The sequence below is a fragment of the Vicia villosa genome, linkage group LG5 (assembly GCF_029867415.1).
Source record: "Vicia villosa cultivar HV-30 ecotype Madison, WI linkage group LG5, Vvil1.0, whole genome shotgun sequence".
NCBI lineage: Eukaryota > Viridiplantae > Streptophyta > Magnoliopsida > Fabales > Fabaceae > Vicia > Vicia villosa.
The window spans coordinates 39368857-39393520 of record NC_081184.1 but is presented as its reverse complement, the minus strand read 5'-3'; the positions used below and the strand labels follow the sequence as shown (position 1 = coordinate 39393520).

The window sequence follows — 24664 nt, the reverse complement described above, 5'->3', positions numbered from 1 at the left end:
GTAACACACGTGTATATCTCATGCTTTCATACATTATGCATAAACGCTTGCAGAAAACAATTGAATTGCTATTAAAATTTCAATGAATATATCTCATACTATATTCATCTACCAAATTCGAATTAACATTTAAATCCACAATCTTGGCCACATAGCCTTAAACAACATATTCGAGATCTCAACAAATACATCCGAATATCCAACAAAACATAGGGAATAGCAATATCCAAACATAAGCATAAGTCTAAATAAAATCCCCCCAAGTGTTACATGATTAGAGCATATGACTCGCTACCTAATCTAATAACAAACTCAGGAGCTCCTCGGCTAAATCGTCGGACAAGCTACTACTCGTCGGAACCTGCACGTTACCAACGAAGGATAACATTCAAACAGAAGGGTGAGAATTCAACTTCTTATAGAAAACATAATAATGGGAAATGTAAACATAAAACAAGCATACATTTTACTATTCATCACACTTCTCAATTAAGCAATTCACATATCATATACCAATCATCACTCCAAAATAAATCACATGTATACAAGACAATCACATAACACACAATGTGACTCGAAATGCAACAAATGTGACTCAATGCATGTGGTACCCAATGTGAATCCAATGTTTCACCGCTTTCCGATTCAATGTTTAGAATCCAAGCCACGCTCCCGATCCGGACAAGATCAAAGCCAATACGCCTATCTCCAATTAAGGATCATGTCTTCTACGCTTATTTCCATTCAAGGATCAACGTCTCTTACCATGTGAACCCAAGTTTCACCGCTTCCACCATAAAGCCGACCATGCTATGAATGTATGTACAAATACCCACAATTTATGTAATTAAGATTATCTCATGAATCTTAACTTACCGCATATCCCCATAATCCAACTCTATGAATTATCCGCCAATTGTACACAACATTCATAAACACAATTAACAATTGCAACAAGGCATAACAACCATCACATATCCAATCACATGCATCGTGCATACATCTACACAAAGTGTTCCAACAATTGTTATACATCACATACAAACATAACACACATAAGACAATTACATGTCATTCCATATAATAACGTCACAATTAATCAATCAAGTGCAATGAAATCCTATACTATCATATAGAATATCACAATAGCTTTCTAACGCTTCGAACGGCGCATAAAATGGAGTTACGGATCAAAAGCTATGGCCTTTACAAAAATCTGCCAAAAATAGAATCTGCAGGTCGACGCAAAGAAAAGCATAGGTCGACGCATTGAACTCCTGCCACCCTCGGGTATGCGCACGCTGACCCAATAGGTCGACGCATTCATAAAAAAACCCAGATTTTTGCCTTTTAGGCTGCACAGGTCGACGCAAACCTCTGTGTAGGTCGATCTATGCTGCGTAAAACTCAGAAAATCACCATTTTCTTTCCCATTCCCCTCATACAACATCCATTAACCCAAACCAAATCCATACATCAATTAAAAGCAAAATTGGCACACATATGATGTTCCTAATCATGTTTCTAACCATGGGTCATTCATACAACACTTTAAACATGAACAAATCATAAAATCTCATTGTTTTATCATAACCCTAACATTTTCCAAAACTATGAGATGAAGAGATGAAAGATTACACAAACACACATTACCCAATCATATAGTCTATAAGAACTTGGATTCAAACCCCTACCTCTTGAATTTCTCCTTCTAACTTCAAGAAATCTACAATCCTCTTCTCTTCTCTCTTCTATTCTTTTGCCTCTTTTCTCTTCTCTACTTTTCTTTCTATCTTTCTATCTAATTTAGGTTAACTCATAAATTCTCTTCTAACTCTCATTATCTCATTGGGCTTAACCCATCCACTATTCTTATTTCTAATTCCCACTAAGCCCAATAGCTAATTCTAATAAAATTCTACCATTTATTAATTAGCTAAGTAATACATTACCACACAATCAAATAATTATTACTCAAACAATAATTAAATAAACACAAACAATTATCAAATATCAAATATTCATAATTAAATAAAATCTAATAAAAATAGGATGTTACAAGCGGTTTCTCCGATCCAAATTGGCAACAACCAAACCTACTGATTATGACCAGAACCTCTTTTCAATTAAGATATGATTTCCACCACTAAGCTTGAAACAAATTAAATCAAGTTCAATCGGATACATTATTACAAGAATATAATAGAACAAATCATGTTCTACTAAGGTCGTATTTATTAGTTATCATCTATTACACTCTTTCAGTTTCAATAATATAATATTGAAGGAAAAAAACAATATAAAATTTGGAAATCGTATTTATTAGTTATCATCTATTACACTCTTTCAGTACTATAATATTGAAGGGGAAAAACAATATAAAATTTGAAAATCATATGTGTAGAAAGTATTAGAGATTAACGAATGTTAACCGTCTGATTTTTTTTTTTTTTGCAAACAGTAGAGTTGGATGTCATATTGATCTAATTTGTGTAGTATAGAGTTAATTCGATCATATTTTGAATAATTATTTTGAATCCATCCGAAATCAAATTCGACTGAATTCAATTTTTTTTTTTTTAATATTATAGAGCCACTCCATTATAAAAATAGAACTATCAACTTATTATCAACTTTATAATTTAAAAATAACATTGTTTACTCACAAATGACATTCAATATGAAAATTTGAATGATATTTAATTTGTTGTTTAAAATAATAATAATGATCAAATTAACGTCAAATGATATTAAAAATATTATACATAATAATAATAATAATAATAATATTTTTTAATAATAAAAATATAGTTTTTATTTTGGTCAGTCTAAAATTTTGGTAATTTTTTTTAAAATTTAAAAAATGAATTTTTGAATTTTATAAAAATCGATCAATAAAATCAGAATTTTATCAATCAAAATTGAGTCTTTAAAATAAAATCGTAATTTATGTCAAATCTAAATTTTAAATTCAATGTTGACTCAAACCGATTGATTATTCATTGTTAAGGGTGGCAGTTTTACCCATCTCCAATGGGTACCCTAAATAATACCCACAACAGATAGGGTAAAAAACCTACAAAAATTGGTACGAGTATGAGTTCAAGTAATTACCCACTAAAATAAATTGGTATGGGCAGAAGTACGGGTACCTTAGTACCCACCCCGCCCCATACCTGCACAATATATAATTATATATTTTTATTTTTATTATTATATACACATGTTAATTTATCAATTTTATTAAACACATCTCTATTAAACTTGCACTCATTTTAATATAAATGTTTGTTTGTTTATTAACTCAACAATAATATCCTTAAAATATTTTTAATATTGTTGAAAATATTTAAAATAACATGATAAATTATAATTGAAATGAGAATGAGTATGAGTACTTAGGTATTTATAGAGTACGAGTACGGGTACAAACGTTGATATCCACGCGAATATGAGGATAGTGACTATTACATAAGTCTTACCCATTGGCATCCTTATTCATCGTTCTCTTGTAGGCATTTATAAAACACTTCCACTGCGTCATCTAAGTGTAGACTCATTTTGCAAATCATGATCGAGTCACGGACATTATGGGTCTCTGTCCTCGTTGCATGTTCTATATAGTGCAATGGAAAACAAACACTTTTGCAGTGTGTCTCAAGTCATCAGAAAACATGGCAATTTTTTAAATACTTTTATGGTACTTTACATATTTAAACGACTACTTCTAATCCTTTAATAAAAATTGATATTAAAGTAAATATATCAATCTTTATCAACTCGTCTTTAGGGATGGTAAGCACAGAGATAGGGTCTGTTTGGTAAAAATAGTGGTTGACTAATAAGCTAGCTGATAGATTATAGCTTATGACTGATGAATGATGACTTATAGCTTATAGCGGATGATTGAGATTGATAGCTTATAAGCTTATTGAAGTGTTTGGTAAAATTAGCGGTTTAATTAACTTATAAATGTAAAATGACATAAAAGATATTTAATATATAATTATTTTATTTTAAATTAAAATAAATTATAAGGGTTAAAAATGGATTTTAATTGAAATAATAAGGATAAAAAAGGAAGAAAAAGTAATAAGCTATAAGACATAAGCTAAAACGCTATTTAAAATAGCGTCTGGAAAATAAGCTATAAGCTAGTAAAATAAGCTATAAGCTCGTGATGAAAAGACCGTTACCAAACGGGTCTAAATTATCATATGAGCTTATAAGACATAAGACATAAGCTATAAGCTCGAAAATATGTCTTACCAAACAGAGTCATCGTATGCAGACCCGAATTCACAGAGTTTACTTGCATCCGAATCCGAGTCAACGGATGTAAATTTGAGTTGACTGAGTTGGGGTTCGGATATCACTCGATATTTCGGATGCGGGTTTGGATAGTGTGAAATCCGCACCCGAAACCCAAAGTTACACCCGCTTTATATATATATATATATATATATATATATATATATATATATATATATATATATATATATATATATATATATATATATATATATATATATATATATATATATATATATATATATATATATATATATATATATATATATATATATATATATATATATATATATATATATATATATATATATATATATATATATATATAATATTGTGGAAAGTTGTAGGAAAAATATATTTTTATGTATTTTGCTGCGGATTCGGATTTGGGTGAAAAAATTCGAATCCAACGAATGTGAGCGTAGGTGTTATTTTGTCACCCAAATAACATTAGTGTGAAACTCAGATCTGATCCGACCCGTTGCTATCCCTACTCGTTTTTATTTGGATGAAATATTCTTTTTAAATTAACTTTCAATTTTTTTTTAATTAATAGTCAAACTTTTTTAAGGTGTATAAGGCAATGAACGCGTAGAGTGGTGCTACTTTTGAGCCAAATCCATGCAAATCTGCAAATAATACGGAAATAGATCCATTTCCAAGAACACACCCCCAAAATATTACTCCCTCCGTTTTTTATTATAAATCGTTTTAGACTTTTCACACAGATTAAAAAAAATAATAATTGTTGTATGAAAATGAGAAATTATGAAGGTTTTTACAAAATTATCTTTTATTAATGACATGTAGAAGATAAATTTATATAATTGAAAAGAGAGAGAATAATAAATATTTAAGGATATAATAGAAAAAATAACATTAATTATTCATTGGAATTGTAAAACAACTTATATTTAAATATATTTTTTTTTCAAAACGACTTATAATAAAAAACAGATGGAGTATAATTTTAATACTATTAAATAATCACACCAGGGTGTATGCCTGTTCACACCGCATGAAATATACAATAAATACAAAGAATAATCTCGTGTATTGACCTTCGATTGATTAATGATATGAGATAATTTTGTTCTTGTTAAAAAAAAACATATAGAAATGAGATCGTTTTACTCTTTACATTAATGAATTTTTATTTATGATATATTTTTTAAGATTAAATATGTTTTTAGTCTCTATACATAACTTAAAATTTAATTTTAATTTTAAAATTTTCTTATAAATAATGGATCTTCTAAAGTTTTTTATTCATACTTTTAGTCCCTTCCATTAACTTTCTTTAACGGAAGCTGGACGTGGAATGCAATGTGGAAAATTTTGATGACTGAAAAAAGATTTTACCTACGGACAACAAATAACTATTACTTAAGTTAGATTTGTCTTAATCTTATTAATTTCTTTTAACTGTCACACTTTTACCATTGACATTCAAGTCACAACAGATTTTCCAATTTGACAGATTATTTTATAAGAGCTTAAAAATTATATAATGCATCTTGGATTGTACTTGATAGTTATAATTAGCAATTATAATTAGCATTCAACATAACCATGAATCTTAGTAACCATAAATCTTAAAATGACAACTCTTAAAATGATTAATTTATAACCATGGTTTTAAATTAGTATTCTAATATGAATGATAATTGGTTAGAAGATTCATGACCATAAAAAGTATTTTAATTAAAGATTCTCACCATAAAAAATATTTAATTAAAGGAATATATTTTTATGGTGAGAATCTTTAATTAAAGGAAGATCTTTTATAGTGGGAATCTTTAATTAAAAGAAGATAGTTTCGGTGATGGATTTTGGGCTTTTGACATGAATCTTCATCTTCTAAAATACTTTTAGTGACGATTTTCGGCTATAGTGATGGATTCTGGGTTTTTGACATGAATCTTCATCTTCTAAGATACTTTCAATGATGGTTTATGGGCTATAGTGAGGGATTATGGATTTTTACATGAATCTTCATCTTCTATGATACTTTTAGTGAAGGTTTATGGGCTATAGTGACGAATTCTGGGTTTTTTTACATGAATCTTCATCTTCTTCGATACTTTTAATGATAGATTATGGGATTTCGTGACGAATAATGGGTTTTGGACATGAATCAGATACTTTTAGTGACGATTTCTAAGCTTTAGTGATAGATTATGGATTTTTGGAATTTTCATCTTTTGAAATACTTTTAGTGATGGTTTGTAAGCTTTAGTGACATATTATGGATTTATGGAAATGAATCTTCATATTCGAAGATGCTTTTAGTGACAGACTCTGGGTTTTGCATTGAATCTTAAACTTCTTAAATAATTTTAGTGACGGTTTCTGGGTTTTAGTGAAAATTTCTAGGTTTTGTCATGAATCTTCATCTTTTAGATAGTTTTAATGATGGTTTCTAGGTTCTAGTGACGGTACCTGAGAAAAAGCTTGGAGCCCAAACTAAGTAAGGACCTCTGAAAAAAGGTTATGAAATGTAAACACAAGCCTTGCTACAATAGATTTCTAGGGCCTTAGAGTCGTTTTTTAGAAATGAGAAAGGAAAAACCATGGAAGCTAGCACCGAGGTTATTGAAGGGCCAGATGATCCCAGATTGGCTGAGATGATGGCTATAAAGTATGGGGTTGAGCTTGCTATCGATTGCTAATTTAAAGAGGTGGAATTTGAAATAGATTGCAAAACCCCAACAGAGAACCTCAACGCGGAAGAAGGTATTATAAACACTTGGGGAATGATGAGTGAGATTATCAATAGTCTTAGGAGAACTAGATTTAATTTCATTAATAGAGTGAACAAAGGTGTAGCCCATATCCTAGCCAAACATGCAATCCAAACCAATAACGAAATATTGGTTCAATAAAACCCAAACTGTATAAAAGCCCAATACAACCTCAAATCCAGGCCAAATAAATAAAATTTGAATTGGTTTTAGGTAAAAAAAATCAAACGCGTCTTTTGTAAAATCCGCTATCAAGCTTTCTGAAACCCCTATGAAGAAAACGTTTTTTTGAAATTGGTTTTTTGGGAAAGGTTTATTCAAACCCCTTTTAGACCATTTTACACCCATATTCAACCCAATATTTGGCATCAATAGCTTGTCTTTTGACCATGTCATGCAACTTCAAAAGTTAAGAATATGGGTAAGGACGATCTGAAGGGTACATATAATAGAGCTCCTATATTCAAGGGCAAAACTATGTGTATTGGAAAGATAACATGTATATTCACCTAATATCAGTACATAAAATGCTCAAGGTAGTCATTAAAGACATTTCTTTTGTCTGAAACTTTATAAATACTACATTATGTTACGCTAACTTAAATCAGGTTGTTCAATTTTTTTTAAATATAATAATTTAATTTATTAATTTAATTTCTATTTTATTATGATGACTTAATTGAAAATAACATTAATCTTTCTAACTTTTTAATTTTTTTTAAAAATAAATTTTAACAATAGATTTTTCTATTATAAAAAAACAGAAGATCAAATATTTTAAAAAAAAAAGCACAATATCCAAAAAAACACGAAATCATGAAGAAAAAAATTAAAAATATTTGTGAAATCATTTATTTGAATAAAAAGGAAAGAAAAAAGAATTTAACCAATGATTTTGAATAAAAAATTGACCTTAGTAACTGAAAAAAAAAAACTAGGATTTAAGAAAGAAGGGGGCGGCTTTTTGATACGAGGTTACTCGTTGCTTAGTTGTTACTTAAAGATAGTTTAAGTTTTGTGAGAGATAATTAATTGCTAGTTTTATAGTTGAAGATTTGTTATAACGTAAAATTAGTTTGCTTAATTACACGTTTAAGTGGATAATGCTCATCTTTCCCTCTCCCACATGCTTGCATATAGTAATGGTTAATAGAAGGGGTGTCAAGTTGTCAACGGACGACTCTTACTATAGTCATATATTTGCATACCATTTTGTCCAATTATTAAATCCTAATAAGTCTTGATTAAGTAGGATCTCTGAAAGCATAGACATCCCGAATTTGACTCCGACACTGATACGACGATACTAGTAATAATTTAAAGACTCCGACACTGATACGACGATACTAGTAATAATTTTAAAAATAAATAAATTAAACGTATAATTGTTGGTGCAAGTGTCCGATACCGATACAGACATGAACACGTCTTTTTTCAGAGGTGTGCGTTGGATAAATGGATAGATTAAGGGACATCCAACAAGCCATGTATTTATCAATGATATTACCAAAACCTCAAGAAAGATAGAACTACAAAGATAGAAGATGCCTTGATTGGCTAGTTGCATTACATTTTGTTAGAACGTGACAATATATATAAATTTTGTTTTTCTTTGCTAGTGTCTGTTTGAATATGATTAATATAGTTGAAATCAACCATGATTTGTGCACGTTGTTATTAAGTTAAGTGAATGAAATCCCATAGGAAACTATATAAAATTGGATCATGTGTTCCGCGCCCAAAGAAAGTTTATATATTCATGATCCTATGCTGCTAACATTCTCATAACACATAAACTTCTTTCATTCTCTCTTTCTCATTCTCATTCACTCATGGCGGCTATTGAAGAGTTACCTTCTTCCATTCCTCAGCCTTCTTCCAAGGTATACAACTTTTCTTTCCATGTTACTATTTTTTACTAATCAGTTACTAATTAGTTGCATTTTTTATTCTGTTGAGCAGGAAAAAGTGTTTCTTTCAACGGCTGATATGATGGAAAAGGGTTTAGGAAGATTTGGTTGGTTAGGATTTGTTCAATGCATTCTTGTTTCATTTGCAATGTTCTTTGATGCACAGCAATCGTTCATAGCCATCTACACCGACGATTACCCGACTTGGCATTGCACGAATTCAACAATGTGTAACTCGGATTCTAATATCTGTAACATCCCTAAATCTTCGTGGTCATGGGATGGACCGTCACACAAAACAGTGATATCTCATTGGAATCTTGAATGTGCCAGTAGCTTCGTTACTGGTTTACCGCAGTCTATGTTCTTTATTGGCTGCCTTTTAGGTTCAATTCTTCTTGCAACTTTAGCGGATACTTCACTTGGAAGAAAGAACACGCTTGTTTTGTCTGGTTTATCAATGTCTATAGTTTCAACTCTCATAGTTTTTGATAAAGAGGGAATTCAGCAACTAATAAATCTAAAATCTAAGGGTAACCAAAACAAACATTAAACAAAGATTTGCAGCAACAATAAAGAAATAGTTTGTGAAAATTTTCTTAGCCTCTCCAAGAGGAAGACAACCCTTTAAATACTCTAGGGTTGTTTAGACCTAAAAGGCTGTCCCCAAAAATGGGCCTAGCCCAAAACGAAAATTACAATTAAATTATAATAACTAGACTTATTTTGTCACATAGTCTTTCATCCACATAGGCTTAGCTTTAATTCTATTGGGCCTAATATCACTACCATCCGGTCCACTAGCAACCTTGTCCTCAAGGTTGGGTTTAATGAAAGCTTGTGCTGCAGAATTAGTAGAGGCCCACTGGAGCGGCCCATGTGATTCCAGCATAGGAGAAGTAGGGTTTGGTTTTCCATTTGAAAAAGGCAAAGTGTGAGTGGCGGACAGATCACGCCTCGAGCTCCGCGAAGTCACATGGGGGGTGTTGGAAAGTGTGCCAACGGCTATTGCATCCAAGGGTGAAGAAGTAGTTGGTAAGGAATCCAAAGAAATGAATGGACGAGATTGTGATAGCGTGTGGGAGCGTGCAGAACCTTCACGTGATGTACTTGATGTAGAGGCCAAAGTCTTCAAAGGCAAAACATTAGAGTGTAAGTGTTTCACTTGTGCAGAAACTTCACAAACCTCTCTCTCTCTGCGTTGAAGCATTTCATCCTCTTCTCCTTTTGAAACCGCACTCTTCCCTTCCTCGCATGTCGTAGTACTAACCCACGTTGTGCACTTCTTATTTGATGCCTCACCGCCGTTAGTTTTTGTAGTTTCGCTCTGTTTCACCACCGGTTTGTGCATGTTAACGGTAAGGGTTGAAGGTACTGTTGTGGTGTTCTTAGTTGAAATCTCTGAATCTGAAAAATCCTCTGTGTTTTCTACAGGTTCTGGATCCTCAGTTGGTTCTACGTCCGCCGGGATCGGAGATAGCAGTTGGGATGGTGGTGTTCCGTGAAAGGCGCGAAGCTGAGACACATGAATAACAGGATGGATCCGCGACGAAGGTGGGAGCGCGAGCCTATAAGCTGTATTACCGATACGTTGCAAGATCTGAAAAGGGCCAAAATACCGTTTTGCTAGTTTCTGCGAGGCTCGTCGGACTACCGAGAGTTGACGATAGGGTTTCAGTTTGAGCCATACCAAATCGCCTTCCGCAAAGGTACAATCCCTTCGGTTTTTGTTACTTTGGAGTTCCATCTTCTTTTTTGCTTTTAACAGATTTCGTTGTAAGGCTTGGTTTAACTCTTCTCTCTTTCGCAAGGACTCATCGATCGTCGGGATGGTGGTAGATCCAGACGTGTAGTTCGGGAAAGCAGGAGGGGAGCGGCCATAAAGCGCTTCAAATGGTGACATTTGCAGAGCTGAATGATAAGTCGAGTTGTACCAGAACTCAGCCAAATGTAAGTACTGGAACCACTTCTTTGGATTATCACTTGTATAACATCTTAAATACGTTTCAAGACACCTGTTAATGACTTCTGTTTGACCGTCCGTTTCAGGATGATAGGCGGAGCTGTACTTTAAAGTGGTACCTTGGACACGAAACAACTCTTTCCAGAAGGCACTGAGAAATAATGGATCGCGATCTGAGACTATGGATTTGGGAACCCCATGTAAGCGGCAGATTTCCACAGAGAAACGGATGGCGAGATCTTTTGCAGAGAACTTGGAAGGGAGCGCGATGAAGTGGGAAAACTTCGATAATCTATCACATACCACCCAGATTGTAGTGTGGCCCTTCGAATTCGGTAAGTGGGTAATGAAATCCATACTCAAATCATTCCAAACTTCAGTAGGTGTAGGAAGAGGTTGAAGGAGTCCTTGCTTTCGTGTTGTCATATATTTGTTTTGTTGGCAGGTTGTACACGCTTGGACAAAGTTTTTTACATCTGTGTAAGCACCTGGCCACAAGAACGAAGAGGACAAGCGAGCAAGAGTCGGTTGCAGTCCGGAGTGGCCGCCTTCTGGTGAACAATGGTATTCGGTGATGATTTGTTTTCGCAAGGAGCTTTGTTCAGGTAAGAAAATTCTGTCTTTGAAATAAACTAAACCATCTTTGTCTTGAAAGTCTGTGTTTCCTGTTGTGTCTGTTTGAATCTTGTTCATCAAAAACCTTCCATCTGGGTCTGATCTATAGTAATCTTTTAACTGTTTGAGGAGGACTGGAACTGGTGAGGAGATAGAGAGCAAGAGGGATTCTTCGTCAGAGGGGATTCTGCTTAAAGCATCCGCAACTTGATTCGTCTTCCCAGGTTTGTAGTGTATGTCAAATTCAAAGCCTTGTAGTTTAGCGGCCCATTTTTGTTGTTCTGGTGTTTGGATCGTTTGGACCAATAAGTTTCTTAGGCTTTTCTGATCTGTGAATATATGAAAGTGTCTGCCAATTAAATATTGTCTCCACTTTTTGACAGCTTCGGTGATGGCGAACATCTCCCGAACATACACTGATGCTGCTTGAAGACGATTACAGAGTTTCTTGCTGAAGAAAGCTATTGGGTGACCACCTTGTGAAAGAACCGCACCAATTGCAACACCTGAAGCGTCTGTTTCCAGCACAAAGGGTTTGGAGAAGTCAGGAAGAACAAGGACAGGAGTAACTGTCATTTTTCTTTTTAATGTTTCGAAAGCTGTATCTGCATCTGTACTCCATTGTAACTTTTTGAAGTGTAATAAATCGGTGAGAGGAGCGGCGAGAGAGGCGTAGTGACGAACAAAACGTCGATAGAAGCCGGTGAGGCCTAAAAAACCCCTGAGTGCCGTGAGTGAACGTGGTCTAGGCCAATCTAGAATAGCTTGAATCTTTGCTGGATCTGGGGTTACACCATCACTTGATATAATATGACCTAGATAATCAACATTAGGAACCGCAAAAACACATTTTGAAAGTTTGGCATAAAATTGGTTAGATAAAAGCAAGTCTAAAATCAATTTTAAATGATGGGCATGATCTGATAATGAAGAACTATAAATAAGTATATCATCAAAGAAAACTAACACAAACCGTCTCAGATATGGTCGCAGCAAATCGTTCATAGCCGATTGAAAAGAACTAGGAGCGTTAGTTAAGCCAAATGGCATCACTAAGAACTCGTAGTGTCCGTCAAACGTCCTGAACGCAGTCTTATGAGTGTCTTGTGGTGTCACCCGGATCTGGTGGTAACCGGATCGCAAATCAATCTTAGAAAAAATAGTTGCTGAACCCAATTCATCAAAAAGTTCATCGATAGTTGGTATAGGGAAACGGTCACGAACAGTAACTGCATTAAGGGCTCGGTAGTCTACACAAAATCTCCAAGAACCATCTTTTTTTCTAACCAAAAGAACCGGAGAGGAATAAGGGCTATTACTTGGTTTAATGATCCCCTCATGTAACATATCTTTGATAATTGTAGTCATGGCGTCTTTTTGTGAGTGTGGGTAACGGTATGGTTTAACGTTGATTGGTGGAGTGTTAGGTAGTAAAGGAATACGATGGTCATGGGCGCGGGCTGGAGGAAGGCCTTGAGGTGTTTGAAAAATTTTGGAATAGGTTTTTAAAAGGGACGAAATTTGATGAGGAATTGAGCTTGGTAAGGTGTCAAGGGTTGATTGTGGGTCTGTGTGGGAGTGTGGGGAAGGATCCTTGGATGGTTGACAAATTAGAAGGTGGATGGAAGCAACAGAATCTGTTTGGATGAGGTGGCAGAAATTGTTGAAAGTTGAGGGTGTGATGATAGATTTTGTGTCACCGGTGATTGTGATTTCATTCTTGTGGTAGGTAAAAGAAATCTTAGGAATAGAAAAATCAGCAACAATAGGTCCTAGAGTTCGTAGCCATTCCATTCCTAGTACTACATCTGCCCCTTCGATTGGAAATAAGTGAAATGGTATGGAAAAAGAAGTATTTTGGAGTTTGATTGGAACTTTTGGACAGATACCCTTACATTCTAATTTGGAGCCGTTGCCAACCATGACTGAAAAATTAGGAATAGAGTGGGTTGGAATTTTGAGATGATGGGCAATCCGTGGTTGTAGAATATTGTGTGTACTACCCGTGTCAATCAAAACCGCAACATCAAGTCCATTTATGGAACCTTTGAATTTCAGAGTTTTGGGAGAAAAATATCCATTAGCAGCCTGGGGTGAGAGTTGGAAGTAAGTTTCCTGCTGTTCACCAGGAGTTTCCTCTTCTTCACACTGATCAACAGATTCCAATATTTGTGTATCCTCATCTTCAACCAAAATTAGGAACTTGCCTGTGGAGCATTTATGCCCCGGAATAAATTTTTCATCGCAGTTGAAACACAATCCTTGAGCACGACGTTCCTGTAGTTGACTATTGGATAATTTTCGAATGGGAAGTTTGGTGGGTTGGGCCGGAATTTGTGGTTTTGTGGGGAGGGTGGGATTCGGGTTAATGGTAGCAGTGGGGGTGGGTCGGGTGGGATGGGAAAAGGTTTTATGAAACTTGGGCCTTGCATCTCTTAATTTGGATTCCACAAGTTTCGCAAGCCCGATAGCTTGAGATATAGAAGTGGGCTTGAGAATAGCAAGTTCATTCTGAATTTCCGGTATTAATCCTGAAAGAAAACAATTCAGGATTGCTTCCTTAGAAAGGCCCACCACCAGATTTCCCAACTTCTCAAATTGGGCCTGGTACTCAACAACAGAATGAGATTGTTTAAGTTTAAATAATTCTGCTTGGTGATTAGCATACGTGGAAGGCCCAAAACGTAACTCTAATGCCTTTGTAAAAGATGTCCAATCCACTAATTCATTACTTTTATGCATCCACTTAAACCAAGCTAGGGCTTCACCCTTCATGTAAAAAAACATCATAGCTAAGCGGTTTTCAGCCGGTACATTGTAAAAAGTAAAGAATTGTTCCGCTTGGAACAACCATTCCAACGGTTGAGATCCGTCAAACATTGGAAGTTCTAATTTGGGGGTGCGGAAAGTTGGAAGTGTGGAATTAATGGGCTGTTGGGGGTAAAGAGGTTGGGGAGTTTGAGCAATAGAGAAAGGGGGTATGGTAGTGTAAACTGGGGGTGCTGTATAGAAAGGTGGATCCATGTATTGGGATGTTGTAAACATTCTTTGGTAGGGAGAAAAAGCTGTTTGGAAGGATAATGAGGGAACGGGGGTTTGGCTGTGTGGGGGCGGGGTGTGAGTAAAAGAAAGAGGTTGGGTGAAACGTGTGTGTGGGGATGAGTGAGGGGTAAGAGTAGCAGTAGTGAAAAGAGGGATTTGGGTTGTACCTGAGTTTGCAGATGAGAGATACCCGCTGTGAACAGTAGCGGCAGATACAGCAGAAGGGGAAAGGGTTGATTTTCCATGAACAGTAGCGGTAGGGTTTGTGGATCCGTGAACAGTACTGCTGTGTGTGGCAGATCCGTGAACAGTAGCGGCTGGGGTAGTGTTAGTGGGTGGTTTTTCACTTTGTGAAGCTAACTTTGTAAGCAAACTCATCATATTTTCATACCTAGAGTCTGAAATTTGTTTCTCCTTGTCCAATCTAGTATGAAGGTCCTCCATTTCGCAATGAGCCTTAAGAAATCGTTCATCCATTTGTTGTCGAGTCTCTTGCATAGCATTGTCAAGATGGAGGTGGGCTGTTTGTACAGCTTCCTCCACAATCTCTTTGGGGTTGGGTGGTTTTGGAGGAGCCATGAATTCAAGATGAAAGCACCAATTTGATAAAGAGGGAATTCAGCAACTAATAAATCTAAAATCTAAGGGTAACCAAAACAAACATTAAACAAAGATTTGCAGCAACAATAAAGAAATAGTTTGTGAAAATTTTCTTAGCCTCTCCAAGAGGAAGACAACCCTTTAAATACTCTAGGGTTGTTTAGACCTAAAAGGCTGTCCCCAAAAATGGGCCTAGCCCAAAACGAAAATTACAATTAAATTATAATAACTAGACTTATTTTGTCACATAGTCTTTCATCCACATAGGCTTAGCTTTAATTTCTATTGGGCCTAATATCAGTTTTCTCTACCAATATTTGGATCTACTCTGCTTTTAAATTCGTGATTGGCTTTTTGCGTTCGTCAATCGGAACTTGTGTTCTAGTTTTGGTCCCTGAGAAAGTTAGTACTGAGTGGAGGTTCACTGTTGGTATTGTCATATATCTCTGCTTTACATTTGGGTATATGTCACTACCTGCTATAGCTTATGTCAATAGATTTAATTCATGGAGATCGGTTTATATCTGGACGTCGGTTCCTGCTATTTGTTACTTGGTTATTGCTTATATCTTTGTTACCGAGTCTCCAAGGTGGCTTCTAATGCAAGGAAGACATCAAGAAGCTATGGCAATGCTTACCGGAGTTTCTTCATTAGAGAATGGTAATGATTTGACATTAGCTTTAATAGAAGCTCCGGTGAGTAAACAAAAGGCTTCGTTTTTCCAACTCTACTCATCGATAGCCGAGTTGTTTGGGAGAGGTTGGGCTTTAAAGAGAATGGTCATAATAATGGTGCTTGGTATTGGAATTGGAATGGTGTATTTTGGTATGTCATTAGCAGTTGGGAACTTAGGATTCGACATTTACTTGGCGGTTGTGTTCAATGCCTTAATGCAAATAATGGCTTGCGTGGCTACGTATTTCTTGGGGAATCTCCGAAGAAAACGGTCAATTCTTGTATTCTCAGTAGCTAGTGGCATAAGCTGTATAATGTGTGTCGTTGTTGGATCGGGAATACAAGAAATTAGAGTCGGATTAGCCATGGTATCGTTTTTCTGTGCTTGCATAGCTTATAATGTGTTTCTCGTTTACATTATTGAGCTATTTCCAACAACTGTGAGGAACACTACAACGTCATTGGTGAGACAGTCTATTGTTTTTGGTAACATTTTCACTCCCTTTTTGATATCTGCTGGGAGGAAAAACGACATTTTCTCTTACGGCGTGTTTGGAGTAGTTATCATGTTGTCGTGTTTTACGTTGCTTATTTTGCCGGAGACAAGAGGATTAGCTCTTTGCGATACCATGGATCAACAAGAGATAAAAGATGATATGTCGGTATAAGTTGGTAATGTTGTCTGTCTACTATGTTTTTAGTTTTCACATCCATTGTATTACATCTTCAGATTTGATTTTTGAAGGGAATACTTCCATAATAATGATCTTGCATTTATATTTTTGAAGCTAATTATGTACTGTCAAGCTCATGTTCAATATTGATTCTCACCACTGTTAACTGTTAGGGGTGATTAATGCATAAAATTGATGAGAGTTTCTGTTTTAGTACCTCAAGGTCTCAGACAGAATTACAATGGACCACCATGATTTATTTTGGCAAAATATAACAGTACTCTCACAAAGTAATTGCACAAGCATACAAAAAACTTGCCAGCACATGTTGCAACTTGTATGAATTTTCAATGCTTCAATATTGATTCTTCTTCACTCAATATTGATTCACTCAAAGTTTGATCAAATGAAGAATGCATAAAATCGATCAATGTTTGGTCGAATGAAGAATGCATAAAATTGATAAAAGCTGTTTCTAATAGAGTTTAGTGTGTATGTTATGTTTCTGTTTTAGTCCCTCAAGGTCTGTATATGATGATGAGTTTGTCAGAATTACAATGGACCACCATGAATTTTGGTAAAACTTAACAGTAACAAGTAGGGGAATCCAAAATCGATTTGGTTTAATAAAAACAGCTAACCAAATTGAATCGAATCGAAAACCGAAAAAAAACACATTAGTTTTGGATGTGCTTGAGTCATATTTTAATCAAGTTGCACGGTTCAGTTTAGTTCGATTTGCGGTTTGTGTTTTGTAAACCGAACTAAATTATATTATTTTAATATATTTGATACATTTTTTGAAATGACTTCAATCTCATAAATAAATGAACTTTTTTATATTGAATCTAATAATTAGTATATGTGCTTGAAAAAGGAAATGGTAAGTATTTTAAATTTTGTTTTTTTCTTTTAAATCTTTTCATTTGTTTTTAAGCATTAGGGCCCGTTTGTTTAGGCTTTTTTTAAAAATGATTTTTATAGTGTTACTAAATTTTGTGAAAAAATTTTTTACAAAGAAATTTTTTATAAAAGCTTCAAATGAAAATTTTGTTTGAATAGTTATTCTTAAAATGTGATTTTAGGTATTTCATCTATTTATGACAAAAAAATTTGGATATCAAAATTTTAAAAAATCACTTAATTTTGAAGCTATTTCAAATAGATTTTCATAAAAATCATTTTTGAAATACAACTTTTTGAAAAAATTATGATTTTGACTAAGTTTTGGTCTTCAATTATGTATGTTTATGTTATAGGATGTCAAATTAAGCGTTTCATTTTAGAAAAAACGAATATAAAAAAACTTGTAATATTTTGAAAAACGGTTTTAGAAAATGTATTTTCAAAAATACAAAGAAAAAATCCATTTTTTTAAAGCTGAAACAAACTGGCCCTTAACCTCTTCAATTATGATTTATGATTTGTAAGAATCTCTAATAGAGGATACTTGAATATCATGATTTTAATGTAAGAGTTTGGCATTGTTGTGACTGAGTTTTCTAGTATAGGAGGTGTTTTCTTGCTGTTTTGGGAGAAAGTGATATATTTTTAAGGTCTAGTTTAGGATTAAAGTGTTTCTCGGTTGTCTCGTGTGACGGGTAGCCGAATTTTTGATCTAAATGATGTGTACATTATAATACACATTGTTATATTATTATTTGAGTTCTTTTGTTATTCGATATTGAAATGGTGTTGAAATTTGTACTCATTGACATTGTAATTTGTTATTTGATAATGTATAAATGACTAAACAAAAAGTTATGTTGTTCTTTATATATGTATGTATGGCTCAATAAAAATCTTATAAAAAATCGAATCAACACATTAGATTGGTTTGGTTTATTTTCTAAAAGTCAACCGAATCGAACCGAATAACATATTTTTTTCTCATGCGATTTGGATAACTTTTAGCGTCCAAACGACTCAAACCGCACCGCAAACACCTATAATAACAACTAATATACAAGACTTTGGTCGAGACCCTTTGGCAAGACTTTTAAGTTAAATCTCTCGAGCCATAATTTGGTCGTAACCCTCATGCGAGACGCAAGGGTGGTTCCTATCTGAGTAAACTTCAAGGAAATTTTAAGTTCCTTTTTTTTTTCGAGGAACTTTTAATAACATTCTAAATATGTCGGTAAAATAATTATTCAAAAATACACATCAGTTTAACAGTAGGGACTAAAACTATGTGCATAATAATTTTGTGGGGACCAAAACATGTAATTTTTTTAATAGGGGCCAGAAACAAAATTTTATAATTTTATAGGGACCAAAAACATACTTTAACCCTATTAAAAAACAAGATATTATGTTGATTAATTTATTAATTCATTAAATATGACACATGTAATTAAAAGTTTGACTTTAAAAAAAAAAACTTAATGTGATGATTATTTGGGTTGATGAATAATTAAGCTAGTGGAATTTTTATTTTGAAATTGAAAATAAAATTTAAATTCATCTTCTCTCTCTTTACAACTATTGAGACATGACTCTTAAAAATGAGTTGTGATAAAATACTTATAGAATAGGCACTTTGGAAAAACAATTTTTTCTCATTCTTTCTATTTCATAAGAAACCAAATAAAATAGTATCTTCATCATTGAATATACACACAAGTATAGCCAGCAAAACGGGCCGTACCATCTAGGTCGACACGAAAGCCCGTAAAAATTTTTGGACTTGAACACAAATATTTGAGTCTGTTTATTATCCGGGCTTTTAAGCCCGGCCTGTAAAAAGCCTGAGCATGTCATGGGCTAGCCCGACCGTGTTGCGGGTAACCCGCTTATTTAATTTAATTTTTTTAAACATACTTAATGTCGTTTTTTTTAAATACACTCACACTAATCTAAGTTAAAGAATTAGTTTATAAAGATACAATATCCATTTGATTAATTTTAAATATCAACATGTATAACGTTTAAATATTAACACCAATCTAGTTATGCCTTCTTGTTGCTGTTGTTTGTTGTTGTGTTGTGTTGTTTCCTTCTTGTTGATGTCTCACATCGTTTTTTTACACTTGATTTTAGTGTTTATATATTGACACAAACAAACATTGGTATCTAATTGCGAGTTGGGGAGATAGTGCAAGACTATGGGGCCCAAGGTCCATCCAATTTTTTTTTAAAAAATTGTATTAATTAATTTCTAACTAAATAAGTTAATGTAACAAATTTCATGTCAGCAAGGTTAAGTGACACGTCAGTGCTGTTTGTGCCAACTTTTTTTAAATGAATTTTGTGAAAATAGGGTTAACGTTGCAAACGTTAGTTAACATAAAAGACCAACATGTAGTGAAAAAAAATAAAGGACTAACTTGTTATAATTAAATCATTTAAAGAACCCTAGAGGTAATTTAGCCTAACATATAATATTAATTCTTTTCTACATTTTATAATTAATAAATTATTATGTACAAATTAATTTTATTGAAGTTTAATTCTTAAATGAAATAGGGTGAATAATTCTTTACACTTGAATTTTAATTATTTGATTGAAATGATATATTTATGTGATCGTTTATTTTAGATATTATGTATGTAGTTAAAAAAAATATTATTTTTAATACTCAATATTCATATATATTTTAGTTTTTATTATATGGTATATCAATTTTTTAATTTTAAAAATAAATATTAAATATAATCTGAACCGGCCCGATTAATCGAAACCCGTGAAGGGTCAGACTTGGACAATTTAATGTATCCCATTTAAATTCGGGGCTTTTAAGCATTGCCCGCCAAAAGCCTGAGTCTCACGGGCCGACCCAAAGCGGGTCGGATAGTCCGAATTGCCAACTCTACACACAAGGAAGAAGGAAGAGAAGAGAAGAGAAGAGAGAAGAATTCCTATTAAAAAAATCAAGAATGGAACCAAAATCGTCATTTGATGGATCTGGATATAAATTATTGCGTTTATTAGAAATTTATTATGAAAATTATGATATCAAAATTCAAATAAAATATTTTATAATAATTGATATCTTTATTATCGATATTATGATTTTTCAATAATGATTAATCGATATGAGAGCAATTCTTGCATGGACACGACCCTAAATCCACATTCTTAGGCACAACCAATAAGAAAGAGTCTTTTTTAAATTTATTTTAATTTTAAATTTGTTTTTAATTGGATTCATGGGGTGGTTGAGATTATGAAGGAGAGAAAAAAATCAGTATTTATTTTTTTAATTAATTAAAATTTTGTGATTGGTTGTGTGTAAAACAATTTCTTAGGTATGTGTCCACCTAAGAATTTTCCTCGATATGAATTGTAATTTACATAGGATTTCATCCATTTTATAAAGATCCTAGCCCAAATAAAAAATGATGGATCCCACGCCTAAATTATTTATGCAGAGAAGTGGTAGGAAAACAAGAAAAAGACAAACAACTTGTACACAAAGACCAAATTATTACTGAATATGACATTTCATTTCTGTTTTTATTCAATAAATTTTGGTAGGCTTCCCCGTTAATGAGAATAGTGTCAATTTGGGATGACTCATTATTATAGATAGATAGTGATACCTTGGTCTATTATTATGTTAGTCAAATGAATTACTTCTACAATTTGCAACATGTGCTGAGTCATGACAACAACTTGCAACATGTGCTGAGCGATGACAAGGTTCAACATGTACTGTCATGTTTCTTATGTGTGTTTGTTTGGTGCATATGCATTTACTGTGATCGATTGTTGAAGCTCAAAGTGTAACTGTCAAACTCATCATCATAGAGAGACCTCAAGCTTGAGGGACTAAAACAGAAACATATCATACACACTAAACTCTACTACAAACAGCTTTCATCAATTTTATGCATTAGATTAGATCACCATTATGGAAGTACTCCCTTCAAAAACTAAAAACATAGTAGACAGACAGTTCATCCCGACATATCGTCTTTCTTCTCTTGTTGATCCATGGTATCGCTAAAAGCTAATCCTCTCGTCTCTGGCAAACCAAGCAACGTAAAACACGACAGCATGATAACTACTCCAAACACGCCGTAAGAGTAAATGTCATTTTTCCTCCCAATAGATATCAAAAAGGGGGTGAAAATGTTACCGAAAACAACAGCTTGTCTCACCAATGATGTTGTGGTGTTCCTCACACTTGTTGGAAATAGCTCAAGAATGTAAATGAGAAACACATTAAAAGCTGTGCAAGCACAGAAAAACGATGTCATTGCTAATCCGACTCTAATTTCTTGTATTCCCGATCCAACAACTACACACATTATACAGCATACGCCACTCGCTACAGAAAATACAAGAATTGATGGTTTTCTTTTGCAGTTCTCTAAGAAATAGGTAGCCACACAAGCCGGTATTTCCATCAAGGCATTGATCACAGCGGCCAAGTAAATGTCGAATCCTAAGTTCCCAACTGCTAATGGCATACCAAAATACACCATTCCAATTCCAATACCAAGCACCATTACCGCCACAACTCTCTTTAAAGCCCAACCTATCCCAAACAACTCGGCTATCGACGAGTAGAGTTGGAAAATTGAAGCCTTTTGTTTATTCACCGGAGCTTCTATTAAAGCTACTGTCAAATCATTCCCACTCTCTAATGAAGAAACTCCTGTAAGCATTGCCATAGCTTCTTGATGTCTTCCTTGCATTAGAAGCCACCTTGGAGACTCGGTAACAAAGATATAAGCGAGAACCGAGTAACAAATAGCAGGAACCGACGTCCAGACGTAAACCAATCTCCACGAATTAAATCTATTGACATAAGCTACGCCAGGCAGAGACATATACCCTAATAAAAAGCAGACGAATTCGAAAATACCAACGGTGAACCTCCATTCTGTACTTACTTTCTCAGTGAGCAAAACTAAAACACAAGTTCCGATTGAGGAACGCAGAAAGCCAATCACGAATTTAAAAGCAGAGTAAATCCAAATATTGGTAGAGAAAACTATGAGAATTGAAAATATAGACATTGATAAACAAGACATAACAAGCGTGTTCTTTCTTCCAAGTGACGTATCCGCTAAAGTTGCAAGAAGAATCGAGCCGAAAAGGCAACCAATGAAGAACGAAGATTGCGGTAAACCAGTAACGAAGCTACTGGCACATTCAAGACTCCATTGTGATATCACTGTTTTGTGTGACGGTCCATCCCATGACCATGAAGATTTAGGGATATTACAGATATTAGAATCTGAGTTACATAATGTCGAATTCGTGCAATGCCATGTCGGGTATTCTTCAGTATAAATCGTTAGGAATGATTGTTGTGCATCAAAGAATGATGCAAATGAAACAAGAATGCACTGCATAACTTCTAACCAACCAAATCTTCCTAAACCCTTTTCCATCATATCATCTATTGATGGAAACACTTTTTCCTACACAACAGAATCATAATTTGTTAAAACTGTACCAAAATCTTCCACTGTCATAGCTATTAAAATTAAAACTAAAATCAAAATCCTAATCCAGTAGTTTCAATTGAATACTAGTTCATCTATATTAATTATAGTCAAACAAAAACTAGCAAAGAAAAAAAAAGTAATAAAAAATGCAACTAACTGATTAATAAATATAAAAAATGAAAAATAAAATATATACCTTGGAAGAAGGTTGAGGAATGGAAGAAGGTAACTCTTCTATAGCTGCCATGTGTGGATGATGAAAAAAATGAGAATGAGAAACAAAGGATGAAAGAAGTTTATGTGTTATGAAAAGTGAATTTGGTGGTTTATGTAAATGCTTTCATTAGTGTAAGAAATGAATGAATATGAATAAAATATTTATTCAGATGACGTCTTTTATGGACGGGTATGAACGTTTCATTGATTACTATATCTCAGAGTGAAATGATTATGCAATTTACATGATAAAATATGTCGTCCAATAAAAATACATAATTTAATATATAAGTTGAACAAAGATTCCTTTATACACCTACTATTAGATATTAAATATATTTCCCCTTCCAATTCTATTTAGCAAAGACATGGATAATGCTAATTTATGTCTTACGGACACAAATTAATAATTAAATAAAAAATTATATTTTAAAAATTATGCATTGATTTTAATAAAAAAATATATATTTAACTTTTTTATTGTTTATTTCAATATAATATTTTTATAAATAAGTTTTTTAATTTATACTCCTAAGACACAAGTTAGCTTTATCTTTGTTTTTCTAATTCATTCAAAAATTAATGTATTTAATTTAATAATAAATTATTTAAAAAAAAGGTGATGCATTGACAGTGTAAAATATTTTTTTCAGTGTCAAGCAATGACCACCATGTATCAAATTAAACTATTCTTTAATTTTTTTAAAAAGTTTAATGACAAGGTAAATTAATGACTTTCTATTGAATGACAATATAAAATTATTTTACACTGTCAATACACTATCTTTTAACTCAATTATTTATATAAATATAAATATATATATATATATATATATATATATATATATATATATATATATATATATATATATATATATATATATATATATATATATATATATATATATTAAACTGTGATACTCTATCTTTTTTCAATCAATAAGTTAATTCTAAAAATTAAATGATTAAATAATTATTTTGAATAAGATTATTAACAATTAAAAAAAGATTTATTAAGAAAATAAAAAAGATAAATTTTTCGGAAAATGAAAAAAGAAATTGAAAACATTTTTTTTGAAAATTTAAAACAATACTTTCCAAAATAAATAAAAAATTAATTTATGGAAAAAATATTTTGTTTTTGGAAACAACATATTTTTTTCTAAAACTAAAAAATTATTCTTGTAGGAAAAAATAATTGTCTCATGAATACATGATGCTAAAGATTATATTTGGCTAGCAATATTGGAACACCACTTCACACAGACTCTGCAATGGGCAAGGCATGCTTTGATAGCCCCTTTGGTCACTTTAGATTTAACCACAAAGTTTCACTACATTGAAAGACAAGGATATGCATTTTTTCTAGAATTTGAATATGAGAATTTATCCAAGTTTTGCTCATTGTGTAATAGAATTGGACGTAATTTGGACAATTCCAAGAGAAGGAAAATGGAAGTCATGCAACCAATGGAGCAAGGAGATAGGAAAATTTGTGTAATAGAATT

General features: G+C 33.2%; 2 protein-coding genes across 2 annotated transcripts; one reads left to right on the top strand and one right to left on the bottom strand.

The window, feature by feature from the left end:
• Nucleotides 1-8887: 8887 nt before the first annotated feature.
• Nucleotides 8888-16529, top strand: LOC131606542 (organic cation/carnitine transporter 3-like). Its single transcript, XM_058878751.1, has 4 exons — nt 8888-8938; nt 8982-9449; nt 9498; nt 15487-16529. The coding sequence occupies exons 1-4, from the start codon at nt 8888-8890 to the stop codon at nt 16527-16529; spliced, it is 1563 nt and encodes a 520-aa protein (XP_058734734.1).
• Nucleotides 16530-20944: 4415 nt separating this feature from the next.
• Nucleotides 20945-23275, bottom strand: LOC131606541 (organic cation/carnitine transporter 3-like). The gene is made up of 2 exons (XM_058878750.1): nt 23137-23275; nt 20945-22913 (listed from the first exon to the last, which is right to left on the bottom strand). Exons 1-2 carry the CDS (start codon nt 23185-23187, stop codon nt 21438-21440), a joined length of 1527 nt encoding a protein of 508 aa, XP_058734733.1. The 5' UTR covers nt 23188-23275; the 3' UTR covers nt 20945-21437.
• Nucleotides 23276-24664: the final 1389 nt, after the last annotated feature.

Excerpts from the sequence above, each read along its gene's own strand:
- LOC131606541 (XM_058878750.1), bottom strand. The coding sequence starts at position 23,187 with ATGGCAGCTATAGAAGAGTTACCTTCTTCCATTCCTCAACCTTCTTCC. Across the intron at positions 22,914-23,136 it reads TTCCTCAACCTTCTTCCAAG|GAAAAAGTGTTTCCATCAAT; the intron begins GTATATATTTTA and ends TCTGTTGTGTAG.
- LOC131606542 (XM_058878751.1), top strand. The coding sequence starts at position 8,888 with ATGGCGGCTATTGAAGAGTTACCTTCTTCCATTCCTCAGCCTTCTTCC. Across the intron at positions 8,939-8,981 it reads TTCCTCAGCCTTCTTCCAAG|TTACTAATTAGTTGCATTTT; the intron begins GTATACAACTTT and ends TTTACTAATCAG.